The sequence below is a fragment of the Equus quagga genome, chromosome 16 (assembly GCF_021613505.1).
Source record: "Equus quagga isolate Etosha38 chromosome 16, UCLA_HA_Equagga_1.0, whole genome shotgun sequence".
NCBI classification, from domain to species: Eukaryota; Metazoa; Chordata; class Mammalia; order Perissodactyla; family Equidae; genus Equus; species Equus quagga.
In genome coordinates this window covers 54,129,530-54,150,474 of record NC_060282.1, presented here as the reverse complement: position 1 = coordinate 54,150,474, position 20,945 = coordinate 54,129,530, and the positions used below count along the sequence as shown (strand labels likewise).

The following is a 20,945-nucleotide window of genomic DNA, read 5'->3' as shown; positions in this document are numbered from 1 at the left end:
AGTTTGCCCAGCACCATTTGTTGAAAAGACTTTCTTTTCTCCATTGTATGCCCTCAGCTCCTTTGTCGAAGATAAGCTGTCCATAGATGTGTGGTTTTATTTCTGGGCTTTCAATTCTGTTCCATTGATCTGTGCACCTGTTTTTGTACCAGTACCATGCTGTTTTGATTACTGTAGCTTTGTAGTATGTTTTGAAGTCAGGGATTGTGATGCCTCCCGTTTTGTTCTTCTTTCTCAGGATTGCTTTAGAAATTCGGGGTCTTTTGTTGCCCCATATGAATTTTAGGATTCTTTGTTCTATTTCTGTAAAGAATGTCATTGGGATTCTGATTGGGATGGCGTTGAATCTGTAGATTGCTTTAAGTAGAACGGACATTTTAATTATGTTTATTCTTCCAATCCACATACATGGAATGTCTTTCCATCTCCTTATGTAGTCATCCAATTCTCTCAGAAAGGCCTTGTAATTTTCATTATATAGGTCCTTCACTTCCTTAGCTAAATTTACCCCAAGGTATTTTATTCTTTTTGTTGCGATTGTGAATGGTATTGTGCTCTTGAGTTCTTTTTCTGTTAGTTCGTTATTGGAGTATAGAAATGCTACTGATTTATGCAAATTGATTTTGTACCCTGCAACTTTGCTGTAGTTGTTGATTACTTCTAACAGTTTTCCAGTGGATTCTTTGGGGTTTTCTATATATGAGATCACGTCATCTGCAAACAGCAAGAGTTTCACTTCTTCCCTCCCTATTTGGATTCCTTTTATTCCTTTTTCTTGCCTGATTGCTTGGCCAGGACCTCCAGTACTATGTTGAATAAGAGTGGTGATAGAGGGCATCCTTGTCTTGTTCCTGTTTTCAGGGGGATGGCGTTCAGTTTTTGCCCATTGAGTATGATGTTGGCTATGGGTTTGTCATATATGGCCTTTATTATGTTGAGGTAGTTTCCTTCTAACCCCATTTTGTTCAGAGTTTTTATCATAAATGGCTGTTGGATCTTGTCAAATGCCTTCTCTGCATCTATTGAGATGATGATGTGGTTTTTATTCCTCAGTTTGTTGATGTGGTGTATCACATTGATTGATTTGCGGATGTTGAACCATCCCTGTGTCCCTGGTATGAATCCCACCTGATCATGATGTATGATCCTTTTGATGAATTGCTGAATTCTGGTTGCCAAAATTTTGTTGAGAATTTTTGCATCTATGTTCATCAGTGATATTGGCCTGTAGTTCTCTTTTCTCGTGGTGTCCTTGTCAGGTTTTGGTATCAGCGTGATGTTGGCCTCATAGAATGTGTTAGGAAGTGTTCCATCTTCCCTAATTTTTTGGAATAGCTTGAAAAGGATGGGTATTAAATCCTCTCTGAAAGTTTGGTAGAATTCCCCAGGAAAGCCATCTGGTCCTTGGGTTTTATTCTTTGGGATGTTTTTGATTGCTGTTTCAATCTCTTTCCTTGTGATTGGTCTGCTCAAATTGTCTGCCTCTTCTTGAGTAAGCTTTGGGAGATTGTAGGAGTCCAAGAATTTATCCATTTCCTCTAGGTTATCCATTCTGTTGGCATACAGTTTTTCATAGTATTCTCTTATCATCCGTTGTGTTTCTGCAGAGTCTGTTGTTATTTCTCCTCTTTCATTTCTGATTTTGTTTATTTGAGCTTTCTCCCTTTTTTTTCTTTGTAAGTCTGGCTAGGGGTTTGTCAATTTTATTTATCTTCTCAAAAAACCAGCTCTTTGTTTCATTGATCCTTTCTACTGCCTTTTTCATTTCAATAATATTTATTTCTGCTCTGATTTTTATTATTTCTCTCCTTCTGCTGACTTTGGGCTTCATTTGTTCTTTTTTCTCTAGTTCAGTTAGGTGGAGTTTAAGGTTGCTTATTTGGGATTTTTCTTGTTTGTTAAGATATGCCTGTATTGCGATGAATTTTCCTCTTAATACAGCTTTTGCTGTATCCCATATGAGTTGGTATGGCATGCTATCATTTTCATTTGTTTCCGGTATCTTTTATTTCTTCTTTAATTTCTTCAATGATCCATTGCTTGTTCAGTAGTGTGTTGTTTAGTCTCCACATCTTTGTGCCTTTCTCAGCTTTTTTCTTGTAATGAATTTCTAGCCCTATAGCATTATGATCGGAGAAGATGCTTGTTATTATTTCAATTTTTTTAAATTTGTAGAGGCTTGCCTTGTTTCCCAACATACGGTCTATCCTTGAGAATGTTCCATGTGCACTTGAGAAGAATGTGTATTCAGCTCTTTCAGGGTGAAGTGATCTATATATGTCTATTAAGTCCAATTGTTTTAGTTTTTCATTTAGCTCCACTATTTCCTTGTTGATTTTCTGTCTGGATGATCTGTCCATTGATGTGAGTGGGGTGTTGAGGTCCTCTACTATTATTGTGTTGTTTTTAACATCTTCCTTTAGGTCTGTTAATAGTTGCTTTATGAATCTTGGTGCTCCTGTGTTGGGTGCATAGATATTTATAAGCGTTATTTCTTCTTGATGAAGTGTCCCTTTGATCATTATATATTGTCCCTCTGTGTCTCTCTTTACCTGTCTTATTTTGAAATCCACTTGGTCTGATATGAGAATTGCAACACCTGACTTTTTTTTCTTGCTATTAGCTTGAAGTATTGTCCTCCACCCCTTCACCCTGAGCCTGTGTTTGTCCTTGGGGCTGAGGTGTGTTTCTTGGAGGCAACAAATTGTTGGATCTTGTTCTTTAATCCATTTTGCCACTCTGTGTCTTTTTATTGGAGAGTTCAATCCATTTACATTGAGAGTGATTATTGATGCATGTGGACTTAATGCTGTCAATCTGTCGCTCATTATCTTGTTTTCCTGCATTTCTTTTCCTGTGTGCTTTAGCCTACCCATTTAATACTGCAATTTCTTATGCTGGGTTTCTTAGATTTTTCCTTATTTATGATTTGTGACTCTGTTCTGTATTTTATTTTAGTGTCTACCCTGAAGTTTGTATTTAGAATCTCGTGTATAATATAGTCTATTCTCTGGTGGTCTCTTACTTACTTGGCCAATACTGATTTAGACCCTTTGCTCTTCCCCTCCTAAATTATTATTTTCATTTTTTATTCCAACTTGTCTTATTATTTGGTAGTTAGAGTGCTAAGATCGTCCTTGTTTTGGTAGTTTCCTTATTTTTACCCTAATGCTACAGCTGAATATTTGCTATCCTGTTCTGGTTCTATCTATCGGTCTCCCTAGTCTGTGGATTGTGACCTCTTTCTCCCTTTTTTCTTTTTTCAGGTATGAGAGCCTTCTTGAGGATTTCTTGTAATGAAGGGCTTTTAGTTACAAATTCCCTTAACTTTTGTTTGTCTGGAAAAGATTTAATTTCTCCCTCATATCTGAAGGAAATTCTTGCTGGACAGAGTATTCTTGGCTGAAGACTTTTATCTTTTAAAGCTTTGAATATGTCACTCCATTCTCTCCTAGCTTGTAAGGTTTCTGTAGAGAAATCTGCTGACAGTCTGATAGGGGCTCCTTTATAGGTTATTCTCTTCTTTTTTCTTACTTCCCTGAGTATTCTTTCTTTATCTTTCCTTCTTGCCAATTGTACTACTATGTGCCTTGCGGTAGGTCTTTTTACATTAACAAATCTAGGAGATCTGAAAGCTTCCTCTACACACATTTCTCCGTCAATCCCTAGATTTGGGAAGTTCTCGTCAATAATTTCGTTAAGCACACTTTCTGCTCCATTTTCCTTTTCCACGTTCCCGGGAATTCCTATGATCTCTAAGTTCTTACTCCTCATTGAATCCACTATCACTTGGAGATTTTCCTCTTTTTTTAAAATTTTTAGTTCTTTTTCTTCCTCTGTCTGGAGCCATGCAGCCTGTCTATCTTCAATTATGTTAATTTGATCTTCTATGGTGTCTACACGGCCATTCAGGGAATCTGTATTCTGTTTTATCTGGTCCATTGTGTTTTTCATCTCTAGTAATTCTGTTTGATTCTTCTTTATGATTTGAATCTCTTTTGTGAAGTAACTCCAGAACTCATTGGCTTGTTTCTCTATCTTTCTCTCTACCTCATTGAGTTTTTTGATTATAGCTGCTCTGAACTCATTATCACTTAGTTTACCTAATTCCAAGTCCTCAGGACTTAATTCTATGTTTTTATTGTTTTCCTTCTGGTCTGGGGCTTTTATAAATTGCTGGATGGTAGAGGAGCGGTTTTTTCTCATGGTGGTAGAATTCGGTTGCAGTTACAGCCTGTCGCCACTAGATGGGGGTCGAGAGCGGCGTGTTCTGAGCTCTCCGCCTTCGGGCAAGATGGTGGTGCCCAGTGCGTTTTTCTGTGAGGGAGGGGCTGCTATTCTCATTCACCGATCTGGATTCAGATCAGTTCTGTTCTCTGGTCTCCCGAGGCCCTGGGTTTATGGGGTCCCTGCACACGGAACCTTTCCCCCGTCAGTGGGTTTCCACTGAACCAGTGGCAGGAGTCCTGGATGACCCCCTGGTCATGCGGCGCCTCCCCGGCTCCTTCCCGGACCCACGCAGCAGCGATCACAGGCTCTAGGGGAGGAAGCGATGTTCTCTCCTACCCGTTCCAGTGCCTCCGAGGCTGTGAGCAAGGTTTATGATCTCCGCCTTCTTGGTGTTGTAGGTCTCTAATGTGTTGGCATTAGATTTATTCTCTGAAATTCAGTTTTTCCAATCCTTTGTTGTATTTTGGAGGGGAGAGAATCCTGGGTCAGCTCACCCCACCATTTTGCTCCACCCTTTCTCTATATTAGTGTAGTTTTGGTTTGCATTTCCCTGATGCACAGCGATGATCAACATCTTTTCATGTGCCTATACGATCCAGCTATGGGTATCTATCCAAAGAACCTGAAATCAGCAATTCCAAAAGTCCCATGCACCTCTATGTTCATTGCAGCATTATTTACAATAGCCAAGACGTGGAAGCAACCTAAGTGCCCATCAACAGATGATTGGATAAAGAAGATGTGGTATATATATACAATGGAATACTACTCAGCCATAAAAAAGAACAAAATCGTCCCATTCACAACAACATGGACGGACCTAGAGGGAATTATGTTAAGTGAAATAAGCCAGATAGAGAAGGACAATCTCTGTATGACTCCACTCATATGAGGAATTTAAAAATGTAGACAAAGAGAACAGATTAGTGGATACCAGGGGAAAGGTGGGGTGGAGGGTGGGCACAAAGGGTGAAGGGGTGCACCTACAACACGACTGACAGACAATAATATACAACCGAAATTTCACAAGATTGTAAGCTATCATTAACTCAATAAAAAATAAAAGAAATAAATAAATAAACAAAGTAGAGGAAGATGGGCATGGATGTTAGCTCAGGGCCAGTATTCCTCAGCAAAAAGAGGAGGATTGGCAGCAGTTAGCTCAGGGCTAATATTCCTAAAAAAAATAAATAAATAAAAATAAAAATAAAAAATAATACATTAGCTAAAGTATAAGTTTATAATTAAGAAAAACATGGACTTTTAAAACTTTCTTGAAAACCGAACATGTGTTTCATTATGGTCTTTTATTGTAAAAGCATATCATGTAAAAACAAAACAATGTCATACGTTTTGTCAAGAAGCATCGATTTTTATTTATGATATGCAGGGATGGGATTATAATGGAATTAAGTTTTCTCCCTGTCACCCAATGAACTAAAAGGAATTCTTTAGGGTGAAAATGTGATGGCTGTTATGATTTGATATTATTAAAGTGCATTTGGAGAAACTGTGTGCTCTGTTGAAACATATAATGCAAAAAAAGTCAAACTAATAACGTTGCCATTTCTGTCCGTTTAGTGAGCTAACCCATATGAGAGATTACCTTTCTTCACAGGTTGGAAGGTCTTCTCTTCTGAGCTCATGGGAAGCCCTCCTGGGTCTCTGTTCTTCTTGGTTTCTAACAGTGAGACTGCACGAGACAAGACGTTTACATGTCAGTTGAGATCATTCTGTAGCAAGGAAAGACTTTTTAGAAATATTTTAAAGAGAACTGCAGATTACGAAGTAGAATTTCTTCTTTTTCTTGAAAAAAATGACCCTGATTAAAGGTTTTCTTAAGAAAACCAAAAGCAGGACAATGAAGTATTAGCAAAATAAATTGTATTTATAATATTGTGGTCTACACTAATTGAGGGAGAGTTAAAATTATTATTCAATTACAATTAGAAGAATAATCTTTTCTTTTTTTAAAGATTGGCACCTGAGCTAACAACTGTTGCCAATCTTTTTTCTTTTTTCTGCTTTTTCCGCCGAATTCCCCAGTACATAGTTGCATATTTTTAGTTGTGCGTCCTTCTAGTTGTGGCATGTGAGACGCCACCTCAGGGTGGCCTGACGAGCGGTGCCATGTCTGCACCCAGCATCCGAACCAGCAAAACACTGGGCCACCAAAGTGGAGTGCATGAACTTAACCACTCAGCCACAGGGCCAGCCCTGGAATAATAATTCTTTTCATGAATATACATCCATTAGAAAGTAGTAAAAAAGTAAGATTATCATAATGTTTTGGGTTTTCATTTCATATCCTGCACCTTGAAAAAAAGTATACATTCTCCAGACTTTGTTTCCAGTTGAAATGGAAGTTTTATAAATTTGTAGGGACACATACAAAAGTATTAGAGAAAACTGTGAAAGAGTACAATCAAAATCTACTACAGCCATGCATCCCTTAACTATGGGGGTATGTTCTGAAGAATGTGTTGTTGGGCTATTTCATCACTGTGTGGACATCGTAGTGTGTGCTGTGCAATCCTTGATGGACTAGCCTACCACACACATAGGCTCTATGGTACTAATCTTATGGGACCACTGTCATAGATACGGTCTGTCATTGACAGAAACATCACTAGGAAGCTCATGACTGTATTGTATCTTTCAAGAGAGTTCAAATTTGCTTATATACACTTTGTACATTTCATTGTAAATTTATTCCAAATATTTTTGTTGTTATTGTAAATGGAATTTTCACTTACATCTCATCTTCTAACTGGTTATTATTTATACACACGAAGGCTGTTACTTTCTTAATAGCATTATTGAGCTATCATTTATATATCATAAAGTTACCCACTTAAAGTATTCAATCCCGTGGTTCTTAGCATAATCACCAGGCTGTACCACCATTACTACTACCTAATTTCAGAACATTTTCATCACCCCCCAAAGAAGCCCCATACCGGTTAGTAGTCACTCCTGCTTACCTCCTATCTCCCACCTCCACTAGCCCTAGACATACACTAATCTACTTCCTGTCTCTGTGGATTTGCCTATTCAGAATTATACAATATGTGGTCTTTTGTGGCTGGCTTCTTTCATGTGGCATAATGTTTTTAAGGTTCACCATGTTGTAGCATGTATCAGTACTTCATTCCTTTTTGTGGCTGAGTAATATTTCATTGTATGGCTATACCACATGTTGTTATCCATTCATCAGTTGATGGACATTTAGCCTGTTTGCAGTTTTTGGCTATTGTGAATAATTTGACTAGGAATAGCCACATACAAGTTTTTGTGTTCATGTCAGTTCTTATTTCTCTTGGGTAGATACCTAGGAGTGCAAATGCTGTCATATAGTAACTATATTTTTAAAATTTTCAGGAAGTCCCAAAGTGTTTTCCAAAGCAGTTGCACTATTTTACATTCCCACTAGCAATGCTGGAGGAACTTATTTCTCCATTTCCTTGCCAACATTTGTTATCCTCTGTCGTTTTTGTTCTGGCCATTTAAGCAGGTATGAAGTAATATCATATTGTGATTTTGATTTGCATTTTGCTAATGGCTAATGACATTGAGCATCTTTTCATGTGTTTATTGGCTATTTGTACATCTTCTTTGGAGACATGTTTATTCAGATCCTTTGCCCATTTTTAAATTGGCTTATCTGTCTTTTTATTTTTGAATTGTAAGAGTTCTTTACATTCTGAAGGCTATTATTTTTTACGTTAATTTTATATCTTTCTTCTTCACTGAATTCTTTTGTGTTTGCATCAGTGTAGCAACAATTCTCTGGGGTTTCCAGGTGTACTACTCTCATATTATCTGCAAATAGGGAGTTTTTCCTCTTCTTTTCCAGTGCTTAGGCCTCAGGTTGTTTTCTCTTGTCTAATTGCATTGAATAACACCTAAAATACAGTGTTACGAATGGAGATAATGGACATCCTGCCTTGTTCTTGACTTTAGCAGGAATGCTTTCAGTTTCCTATTAATATCAAAATGGATTTTTATCTTTATTTGAGTTTGCTTTATCTTACTACTGCTACTGTATTATTTTTTCTATTCCCTTTATGATATCTTTCCTTAATAATCTACACCATTTTATAAAAGTGTTTCAGCCTATTTTCAGCACATCTGCTTATGAATTTTTAGTAACTGTGTGTGTAGTTCTATTTTTCCTTAAATGCAGTCATTAGACATGCAAGAACTCTTTTGACTTACTGCTTTCATGATGCCAGAGCTAAAAAGTTTCAGTAAATAATGGTTTCTTAAAACAAGAACAAAACAAAAACACACTTGAGAGGCACTTGGGTGGTATTCTCTCTGTAGGAGCATGAATAATGCCTGATGTCCTAAGCTGCTTTTGTAAGCAGAAAACATTACTAAAAAGAAAGGAGGAATTTGACACAAGATTCCTAAGACAACTGGAAGTTACATTGTGACTAAATAATGCAATATTTATTTAAGCTTTGACATTTTTTCCATGTCTTGTTCTTTTAAAAGTAGGAATATTTCTTAAGGAGACAATGTGTTCTTGAAAAAGTGAGGAACATATTTTCTGTCAATTTGTTTTAACCTGAGTTTATTGTTATTGTTATACTAGAACAAGAAAATGGCAATAGAGGGGCCAGCCTCGTAGTGTAGTGGTTAAGTTTGCTCGCTCTGCTTCGGCGGCCCAGGCTTCGGGGCTTCACATCCTGGGCACAGACCTAGCCCTGCTTGTTAAGCCATGCTGTGGTAGCAACCCACATGAAGTAGAGGAAGACTGGCACAGATGTTAGCTCAGCAACAATCTTCCTCAAGCAAAAAGAGGATTGGCAACAGATGTTAGCTTAGGGCCAGTCTTCCTCACAAAAAAAAAAAAAAAGAAAAGAAAACAAAAATGTCAATAGAAGCCAAAATGGTTGCTCACTATGTTCTAGAACTATTCAGTAAAAGAATACCCATGATTAGACATATTTTGGTAAGTTTTTGAGTTACAAAGAGGAAAAATTCTTCAACCTTCTAGAAAGGAAAAAAATCAGTTTATTTTTAAGAGATCAAGAATTTGCATGACTTCTTTCACAAAATGGAATTTCAGAAGGACATGAAGCAGAATTTTGAGAAAGATAATACAAGGGCTTAGAAAACATGTTGCCATTTACCTTTGTTGAAAACCGACTTTACTATGTATTATCAACATGGATAAATCTCAAAAGCATGTTGAGAAAAAAAAGTCTAGGAAATTAAATATTGAAACAGTTGAAGTTTGCTGTGTGCTTGGACTTGTTTTCCATCTCATCTTTCCCCCCTCTACCCCTGAGATAACAATGGGCCTTAATTGTTGTTTATCATTACCATTCATAGTTAAGCTACACTCTCTATATATGTATAAATCTATAAATCCAAACATATTTTCAAACTCTGTAGATGTTATTATACAATATGCATTGCTTTACAATTTGCTTTTTTTCGCTAGCACATGAATTTAAGTGCTGTATGGTGTTACATTGTATCACATACTACAATGTATTTATCCATTCTTCTGTTCATGAACTTCACAGACATTTTCAGTTTTTCTTAGTTTCTCATCCAGGTCTCCCTTTGCAGATGTGTGAGAGGTTTTTCTAGGGAAAAGTGTTAGATTTAGAAGGGTATGTATTTAACTTTCTTATATTGGCTCCTTGTTAGTAGGAGCTCAAGTGGATGATCTTTTCTGTTTCATTTCATTTGCTTCCTTTTCTTTTCGTCATTATTTTCCTATTAATCTCCTAAAGTTCTTTGTATATTCTAGATTTGAATTTTTTGTTAAATGCATTGTAACTATCTTCTCCCAATATGTTTTAGTTTTTCATTTCATTTCTGATGTCTCTTGTTGAACATTTTTTTTTTTTTTTAAAGATTTTTATTTTTTCCTTTTTCTCCCCAAAGCCCCCCGGTACATAGTTGTGTAGCCCCCCTGTACATAGTTGTGTATTCTTCGTTGTGGGTTCCTCTAGTTGTGGCATGTGGGACGCTGCCTCAGCGTGGTCTGACAAGCAGTGCCATGTCCGCGCCCAGGATTCGAACTGACGAAACACTGGGCCGCCTGCAGTGGAGCGCGCAAACCTAACCACTCGGCCACGGGGCCAGCCCCTTGTTGAACATTTTTCAAACAGCTTTATTAAGATATAATTCACGCATCATACAACTCAGACATTTAAATGATACAAATCAATGGTTTTTAGTATGTTTATACAGTTGTGCAGCCATCACCCTGATTTTAGAACATGTCATCGCTCCAGAAAGAGACTCTGCACACATTAGCAGTCACTCCCGTTTCCCCAGCCCTCGGCAACCACTGTTCTACTCTCCGTCTCTGTGGATTTACTTATTCTGTACAGTTCACATAAACGGAATTGTAAAATATGTGGTCTTTTGTATTTGGCTTCTTTCATGTAACATAATGCCTTCAAGGTTCATCCAGGTTTTACCAGTATCAATACATCATTCCTTTTTATGGTGGAATAATACTCCGTTGTCTCAGTTCATGGACACGGCTTATTTCTACTTTTTGGCTGCTCTGCATCATGCTGCTAAGAATATCCAAGAGCAAGTCTTTGTGTGGACATATGTTTTTATCTCTCTTGTTGAACCCATTTTCATATTTTAATGTAGTGAAATATAAGAATCTTTTCCTTTTATAGATTTTGCTTTTATTTTTAAAAGTAATTCTTCTCAACACCAAGATAATAAAGATATTATCTTGTATTTCCTTCCTGGCTATTCACATCAGGCCTATAAGCCATCTGCAACTGATCTTTTTTTTGGTGGGGGGATTGATTTTTACATATGGTGCAATATAGGAATATAAACCCATCTTTATGGATTTGGATACTAGGTAGGGTGAGCAATCTTCCTGGTTTGCCTGGGACTTGAGAGTTTTCTGGGATATGGATTTTCAATGCTAAAATTAAGGAAGTCTCAGGCAACTGGGATGAGCTGGTCACCTTAATATCCTGGTATTTATAGAACAGTTCATTCTCTCTTTGCTGATGCCAGCTTTGTCCTATGCTGATAAAGTTTTCTATATTTATTTTGTTGTCTTCCATTAATGTGGAGCCTGTATGTTGTATTTCTGGACCAATCATGAATACCATTAATTTTGAAAGGAAATGTTACAGTTTTTTCTAAGGAAGTCTGAAGTTGTTTGATTTATCCATCATTAACATGGGATTATTTGTTTACAGCTTTGAAATTAAATACCTTGTTTTATAGCTACATTTGATTCCCGCTTGTGTCCGTCATTGTTACTTGTTTCCCACGACTATACTCTGGGTTCACTTTTTTTCCTGAAGCATACCCTTTCTTAGTTCCTTTAGGGAGAGTCTGAAGGTAGTTAATTCTCTTGGCCTTTGTATGTCTGAAAATGTCTTTTTTCACCTAACTCCTGAATTATAGTTTGACTCTGTTTTTAGTCGCTTTGCTCCAGTATTTTGTGGGCATTGCTCTATTGTCTTTTATATACACACATAATATGTGCTATGTAAGTGGTGGCTATCATCATGATGTCTAGGTATAGATTTATATTTTATTTGTCCTAGTTGGTGCTAGTAGGAGGAGCCTGCTCTGGGATCAGCCACCACCATCAGTCCCATACATTGTGCCTTCCCAAGGCAGCAAGAGAAGGGCGGGGGGTACACACCAGCTCGGAGTCTCACCATTGCACATCTCAGATGATCACCTCTAATCATCTCACTGAGATGATTAGCAGAGTGAAAGAGTGGGAAAGGGTCCTAAACATAGTTTCTTCACCATTGTTGGGTGTCCTCCCCATCTAGGGTGGGTCCTGGACACCCACATGTGTAGGGTGTGCCAACATGTGCCTCTCCTCTGGTTTCTGGAGTCCTCTAGGTTCCTTCGAGGGGCTGAACAAAGTCTTACCTTCAATGCCAGACTGCTTAGCTGTTGCCAGCCCCATTTCCCCCATATTCCTACTTGCTGTCTGGGGCTCTACCCTGAAAGAACAGACCACCCAGAATCACGATTCCGTTAGTGCTTGGAGTGTCATATTGCTGGGCCCCACCACCAGACTGGAACTTCTGGGAAATTAACCCTGGCCCAAGTCAAGCAGGAGCAGACCAAACTTTCCCAGACATTTCATTTTCAGCCTCCAGCTCCCTGTCAGTCCTAATGTCACTGTTCTTGATCAGTCCCAATATCAGTTTTTCTTCTCCACTGGATAGCAAGGTCTTGGTACAACTTGTAGTCAAGCTGACACAAATTTACAATAATTTAATTGCCTAAAGTTATGCACACATTTTGCTGGCACCAAGCACTTTTCACACCCAAGATTCCAGAAATGCAATCTCATGTTCCTATGATTTCTAGGTGTAAATCATATACATTTCTCCAGACCTTTAACAGTGACTCAAACAGTCAAGGATGCTTTCCATTCAGGTTGTACGTCTCTTTTTAACAGTGACTCAAGCAGTCAAGGATGCCTTCCATTCAGGTTGTGCGTCTCTTTTTTGAAAGCAGTGACTGTGTCTCTTCCTCTCCTAGTAAGTTAGCCTATGTTTTTAGATTTTTCTCTCTGTTAAGAAAATATTTTGACATTTTTCCTTATTAAAAAGCAAAATTAATAAAACAGCAGCAGCAGAAGATAAAATCCCAGCTCTCTCTACTTCATAACCCTATTCCTTTAAGACCTATCTTAAATTCCAGCTCCTTCCCAAAGCCTTTGTCACCAACTAGAGAACCTTGAGCTCATGCCTTTCCAACCATCCGGGCATTATTTCTGCTCAAATGTTAATATTCAGTCATCAACTGCCTTAGACTGCTCTGTAGTTGTTAACATACATGAGCCTGATTTCAGGGCTTGGAATACGCATCCTTCAAGGGCTGGGGTGAGGCCTCTTCTTGTTTTTTGGTTGTTGTCCTTCACAGAACCCAAATCAGTGTCAGGCACATAGCAGTTGTTTAAAAAACACTTACTGAATTAATCATAAACTGGCACTCTTCAGGGGTGCCATTTCCCAATCAGGAGCGCAATTAATAAAAAAGCCCCCAGCCTTACCAAGAACAGCTACAACAGCAGCACCAGCAGAAGCAGCAAGCATTGGACCCTCGGTTCCCCACTCCGTGCTGGCCTACGGTGGAGCCCGGTGTCTCCTGGGCTGCAGACATCTGCCGCTTCCGCATCTCCATCCGTTCAGATCCCATTGGCTGCAACAGGCAAAGTCAAAGGGGGCGGGGGAGAGGGCCGGAGTTACCACAAAAGAAGCCCAGAGAGTCAGTTGTTTGGATCATTGTGAAGATGCAATGTGACTAAACCCAGGTCATTCCTGCTAATTCTCGTAAAATTTGGTGCTTTGAATCTTAGAATCCATTAATTTATCAAATATTTATTTAATGTTTAGCATCTGCTAAGCACTATGATAAATTCCAGGAATAAAATGACAGAAGGAGGGTCCCTGCCCCCAGGTGCTAGCGGTTTAGTAAAGGAGACAGACAAACACAGACATCACATACATTTAAGATGGTGCAGTAAGGGCTACAACAGGGGCATTTCCCAGCTCCAGAGTTCCCTCTGGGCTGAACCAATGGGTAGCAGCTATAGGTAACAGCTGAATTACAGCTGTCCACAAGGCCAGCACACAGATGCACGGGGAAGCCATGCCAAAAAGGTCAGGCATGCTAACAGAGCAGTAGGAGGAAATGTCAAGAAGTCCTGGGAGGCTGCCCAGTTCTGAGGCCCAACGACAGATCAAATCCTTACTAGCTGCCAGACCTTGAAGAAGTCACTCAACTCAAGTATGTGCAAAACACTCAGAACTCAGCCTGGTACATAGTATTGCTCAATTATTCCCAGGACGTGAGGCGGGACTGTGGCCTGTGGCCTGGCCAGACCTGTCCTGCCGTTTGCAAAGACAGTTGTCCTGGCCTACCTCAGTGGAGATCAAGCCATCAGAAACAAGGTCCATGCCTCTGACCCTCTTCTTTCTCTGAGGACTACAAGAACGGCTGAAGGAGAGAAGCATGAAAGCAGCAGAAGAAATGAGAAATTGCTGAGCCCACTTTTGCTTTTGATACTATTGTTGAATTGTTGGTGGAGTAAAAGCAAAAAATATCAAAGCCACATTAAAGAACCTTAAATAAGACTTTGGAAGTAAATTCTGGATTTGTTAGTCTATTCCAACATTAGATTTCTCTCTTCCTACTATTACCAATTCTTATATGCTATTGGACTTTGTTTTAATTATTATAGTTTTATTATATGTTTTCATATTGGGTAGGTCAAGTTCTCTTCATGAATTAAAAACAATTATTTTTGGCTGTTCTTGCCTGTTTTTTCTTCCTATTGAATTTTGGAATCAGCTTGCCAACCCATGGTGGGATTGTGATTAGGCCCACATTGAATTTATAAGAAGTATTTATGACAAATGACATCTGTTTTAGTATCTGCCTAATCAGGAATGACTCCTCTGGAGTAGCTCTTTTGCTGTAATTATACCAGACGTAACTTCCAGGATAGGAAGGGAGACCCATCAAAGGGTTTTACTGTCCCTTCATCCACAGCCAAAATGACACTCACAACCCCTGTTGACACCACCTGAGCAGTCCAGGCCACCTGAGCTGGGGCGGTTCACCTGGTCAAAGGAATGGAGGTAGAGACACCTGCCCAACTCACGGCCACGTTTTATGCGCACCACTGGGAGACAGACCCCTTTAACACCCCTGGGGGAGAAACTCTGGGCTCCTCTGGGCATCACCTTCTCAACACATCTGCAGCATTTCAATGGAGACAGAGACTGGGGACGGTTTACTTCATTCAGGACACTGAGGGGCAAGAACAAGACAGAACAATCCACAAACAAAGATGCTTTGAGCTAAAGACGTTCCAGGGAACTGTTATTTTCTAAGACATATTGATGCAACTTGCCTCATTAAAAAAAATCCCAATTGCTTCTCAAAAGAAGGAAGGATTGTGATGTGGTAATGTCAACAGGTTTCAGGGGACTATTTCAACATCTTTGCAAGAATAGGTCTTCCCAATCAGTACATGAATTATTTATTCATTTAATCTTCTCTCATGTATAGTTTAAGAGTTTTCCTCCAACAGGTCTTACATGTTTTTGGTAGGCTTATTCCTGAATATTTTATAGATCAATTTTTGCTGCTGTTGTAAACTCCCCCTCCCCCACCATGTTTCTAAATAGTTATTTCGGAGTACAGGAAACCTAAGGATACTATATCTGGCCTTTCTACTGAATTCTCTTATTACTTCTAGAAGTCTTCTTGCTGTTTCTCTTGGGTTTTCTAGTTTGATGACCATACTGTCTAATAATAATCACTCTTTGCTGACTTTCTGTACTTTTCCAAGCTGTAAACATCTTTCCCCTCCTTGGTCTTATTTCATTGGCCCGGCAGTTCAGTAAATATTGAAAAGCAGCAAGAATATTAGGCACCTTTGCCTTCTTCATGACTTCAGTGAGATTGTTAATACTTTGCCCATATGTGTGACATGTGTTGGAGGTTTCTGCGAGAAGGTAACTTTACCGAGTTAAGCAAGCTTTATTCTATTTACATAGTATAAAATAAGTTGTGCCAGCCTATGTTATTAGTTAACGTATTTTATTTGTTTGTATACACCTATTTCTTTGTAAATACCTGGAAGAATCTTAAGGATTCAGTGAGCAAACTCTTAGAGAATATCCTAAGGTTGCTCAGGACTAAATACAGCCTTCAGCTATCAGAGGCAAACTCCATCAAAGTCTGTTCTTACACACTTTTGAAAACAGCTTTATGGAGGTCTAATGGACATACAGTGAACGACACGTGTTTGAAGGGTACCATTTGGTAAGTTTTGAAATGTATATACCCTTGATACTACCACCACAATCCAGACCACATCATCAACCTCAAAAGTTCCCTCACACCCCTTGGGAAGCCCCTGTCTTCCCCTCCCTCCTGCTCCTGCCTGCCCCGGACAGTCACTGACCCACTTTCTCCCGCTATATGTTAATTTGCATTTTTCAGAATTTTGCACAAATGGAATCATACAATATACACTCTTTTTTGTCTGGCTGCCTTCACTCAGCATAATTATTCTGCAATTGTTGTGTGTATCAATCGTTCTTTCCTTTTTATATCCTAGCAGCGTTCCATTGTATAGATGCACCACAATTTGCTTACCCTGCACCTACTGACGGACATAACACCTTTTTGATCATTGCTGAAAAGATTACATATGTCAGACACTGTCTGTTTTGAACATCTAAGTCTTTTATCAGACAAAATAAGAAGTGCATGTTGCTGAGACTGTGTTAAAATTTGCTGCACTGTATACGGTTGTAACACATTTCTACAGATGTTTTTCCACATTGAGCAATGCTTGATGATTAAGTTCTTTTGGTATTTCTATTGGATTAGTCCTGGGTTCTTAACCATTTTCCTAATTTATAAGTCCCTCATTTCTTTTTTCAATGTTCTATGTCTCAATTCCTCTTTGTAGAGTTCCACCTGGTCTCATAACCCATTTAATTTTCCGCTGTATGTCATTAGAATTTCTTGTTTGGTTTCTCGGAATTCTTACACATGCTTCTGTATTTTGGCATCGTAAGTCATTTTAAGCGTTGAATGAACATGTGTACAGAAATCCATGCTATTCCAGCAAACTTGCTAATAACCTATCATCTCTCATTCCAAGAATTCTAAATTAATAGGCATGGTTTTCACTCAATTACTGGATGCTGGAGCGTTTAGCGGTGAGAGTGGTCATGAATACTCATGCCCTGCTGAGTCGTGGTGAAATAGGAGAGCCTGAGAGGAAGCTAGAAGTGTTAATAAAACATGAATATTAAAGATAAGCAAAATGTTGATACTTGAAGTTGTGTCATGAACACGTGAGGTTTGTTATACTATCCTCTACATTTATGTATGTTTGAAAATTTTCCTTGATAAAGCTTTTAAAATGCTGAATTCTATCATATTAAAAAAATCTATTGAGATGATCATATGAATTTCTTCCTTTCAATAGTTAATGAAGTGAATTATGTTAATGCATTTCTTAATGTTGAATCACCCTTACCTTACTAAGTAAACCCTTGTTGGGTAAAAAATATGATTATTCTTCTATTATACCACTGAAATTGATTTGGCAATATTTTATAAGGAGTTTTTTAAATCTATCTTTATAAGAGAATTATTTTTTCCCTGCAGATTTGTAGAATTTGCCTGCAAAATTACTGGAAGCTTTTAGGAGTGGTTTGTTGACTATGTTTTCAATTTCTTCTTTGATTTCTGTTCTCTTCATAGTTTCTTCCTCTCTTTGAGTCAATATGGCAATTTTCACTTCCTGAAAAAAAATCCATCGACATTTCATCTAATTTTCAGATTTACTGGAAGTTATTATTATCAGTCATTTTCTGATTGTCAGAATGAGATGCTTTAAATTACTCCATGCTTGTTTGAGAGATAAATATGTACTTGCTTATGGGAGAGTTGCATATTTAATGTCACTAAATATTTGTAGAGAATTAATTTTTTAATATAATAGCTAATTAATATGAAGCCTGACAACATATATTAAATGAATGCTACCTATTTACAAGACTTTAAAAATAGGCCATGAGCACATATGTTCATTCAGCTAGTCCTTTCAGACATTGATATATAATCTGACTAGCCAAACTAGCTTCATGTGTCTTTTCCTTTGCCTTCATCACATCTGAGGGAGAACTACGTACACATTACATTTCCATTTGTTCTTTCCAAATACCATGAAATCAGTGCTTCTTTAACATTGCTTTTCTATTCCTCTTTTGGTCTGTCTGGCATAGACTGCTGGGCACTGTTTTAGTGCCTGTTGGGACGACTCAAGCACGTCACATGCATCATGCCCCAGTAACTGGCTGCCTTTGCTTGAGGGTCCTGAGACTCAGAAGTTAAAGGAATGTAAAACCAATGTCAGTGAATTCAGATGCTTTTTTCTTTAATTTATGGCATTCTAAAAGCAGCCTGAGGAAATGGGGCTAATACAGCTTGGCAGTTCATTAAATATTCAGATCTTAACCAAGAGATAATCCTACTCAAACATGGCTTTTTCAAATCCCTAGGAACACAGCAGTTAAGAGAACTCTTTCAAATTTCAAGTAAAGGCAAAGGCAAACTCTTAATCTTATCACAATCTTTTACTAATTTGGAATCAAAAACAATAAGTAGTTAGAAAAAAATTTAACCTAACCATAATTAGCTCAGAGAAGTTATTTCTTATTTTCTGGTAAACTTAAACTTGATGGTTGGATTCCATTAATAGCTGCTTATTTTCATTATAGTTTCTAAATTCTGAAAATGGCTATTATTGAATTACACATTGGGACCATGATGAAACATCAAGTATCGTGTAAAAAAAAGTCTTATCTCTTAAGGCCAAAGACCTGAGTTCCTGTTCCACAGGGTAAAGAATCATAGACAAGATCCCAATGAGGGAGAACCAAGAACCTAAAGGACATAAATTCAAAACCATCCTCAGCAACCCTTAGAAACATGATCCTACCATCAGGGCACAGTTTTGGGTCCTGAAAGAGTTAAATCAGAATAAGAGGAAATTTGAAAGGACAAATTTCCCTGGAGGTGACCCAAATCCCAAATCTACTTATACAGCCTCTGAGTTACTTTTTCTTTAACAAACCTTGGCCTTTGGGCATTACTGCTAGGTAGATAATGAGTGCTTCTGGATAACAAGATGTCTGTCAGAGCAAAGTGCTGCTCAAAGTACTTCTCAGTACTACCTCTGTTACCTGCTTTAGACACTGACTTGAAACATCTTGCCTAGTTTTAACTTCCTTATTTCGTTAGCCTGCCTAGAATCCAGCTTATGATTCATTTTCTTGCCCTTGCCCTTGTGAACCCTGCCACAGGCTTCACCATTACCTGATCCAAACTCTGCTTCTGCTCCTGTGTCTTGTTGATCCATTCCACTCATCACTCTCTAGAGAGATATCCCGAAAGCTACTGTGAACGTTCCAGAGGAACTAAAGACACTAAAGACTGAAGTGTTTGAATTCAAATTCTGGAAGTCTTGGGACTCTAGTCAAGCTGGGGCAATGAGTTCCTACTTTGATCACTCCCTCCATTCCAAACAAAAGCAATGATAAGAACAATCCAAAAAGAAACGGGGGAGCTGAAAAGCAAGATAAGTATATCTGAAAACCAGACAGGAAATGGACATGTCAGTGAAGGGGCAGCGTAGAAGCAGTGGCCTGCTTGGCTCTGGGGCCAAGAAACAGACAGAGGCAACATTAGTCTGGAAGGTGAAAGTGACTAAAATTGCTCCAGGAAAAATGGGGACTGGAGATGTGTTCACTGCTTTACAAACAGAAAGGAGTCTTGTCTTTCTTATGAAAGAAGCTGTAAAAGAAACAACTGTGGCTGCCCTCTGCTGGGCTTCAGAAAGCTGGAGGCCTAGTTATGGGACAGAGGGAGGATGCAGACACCCTCACAGTCAGGAATGAGCCAGAACTGCCGGCGCTGAGATCAAATCTGGCATAATCGCAGTATCCCATGGGGCAGAAATTCTGAATTGCCATCATATCTGGTTCTCAGTAGGATGCTCAGATGTCCAGTGGAGGAAATCTCAGTGTTTCATAACAGAGATAGTTGAAAACAAGAAAGACAGACAAATCATCAAAAAGAAAAAAACCCAATTCCTTCAAAATGAACATGTAAACCAAAATCCAAAACACACTTAGAAATATAAGGCTAAGAAAGATAGTCATCAAAGTTGCCCATTGGAATATGAATTTAATCGTATGGAAGAAGATGAAAAATAAATGTTAAAACGATCAAAGAAACAATGAAGAAATCATTTCCATTAAAAGAGAAAAAAATTAGGAAACAAAACCAGATAAAAATGAAATAAGAAAAGATGCGTAGGGGCCAGCCCCATGGCCGAGTGGTTAAGTTCACGTGCTCCACTTCATCAGCCCAGGGTTTTGCCGGTTCGGATCCTGGGCACGGACATGGCACGGCTGGTCAGGCCATGCTGAGGCGGCATCCTACATGCCACAACTAGAAGGACCTACAACTAAAATATACAACTATGTACTGGGGGGATTTGGGGAGAAAAAGCAGGAAAAAAAACAAAAAAGAAGATTGGTAACAGTTGTTAGCTTAGGTGCCAATCTTTAAAAAATAAAAAAAAAAAATAGGGGCTGGCCCCGTGGCCGAGTGGTTAAGTTCGCGCGCTCTGCTGCAGGCGGCCCAGTGTTTCGTTGGTTCGAATCCTGGGCGTGGACATGGCACTGCTCATCAAACCACGCTGAGGCAGCGTCCCACATGCCACAACTAGAAGGACCCACAACAAAGAATATACAACTATGTACTGGGGGGCTTTGGGGAGAAAAAGGAATAAAATAAAAAAAAATCTTTAAAAAAATAAAATAAATAAAATAAAATAAGAACAGATGGATAGCAGAAAGTACCAAGTAGAAAGTTTCAAGAAAATTAGAAAATAGTACTGAAGGATTAATTTAGAATTTTATGCAGAGAGACTAAGAGATAAAGAAACAGGGAGGGGTGAGACCTCCAGAACCGCTATGTGAGGCACTCAGACCCTCTCCCTAGCAAATATTTAACTGGTATAAAAAAAAAATCTCTGGAGTTTTAAATAAAAAGTTACAAAAAGTCTTGGGAAATTGACTTACATATAACGTAGGTAAAATTACATGCAGCAAATGGAGAAACATGTATCCAAC

General features: G+C 38.6%; 1 protein-coding gene across 1 annotated transcript in view; it reads right to left on the bottom strand.

The window, feature by feature from the left end:
• The window catches only part of RGS20 (regulator of G protein signaling 20), a 93,964-nt gene that overhangs the window by 10,247 nt on the left and 62,772 nt on the right, over positions 1-20,945 (bottom strand). Inside the window, exons 4-5 of the mRNA XM_046641845.1 lie at positions 13,265-13,413; positions 5,837-5,923 (exon numbers count right to left, since the gene is read on the bottom strand). Coding sequence (XP_046497801.1) covers positions 5,837-5,923; positions 13,265-13,413 — 236 coding nt within the window. The remainder of the gene's footprint in view (positions 1-5,836; positions 5,924-13,264; positions 13,414-20,945) is intronic.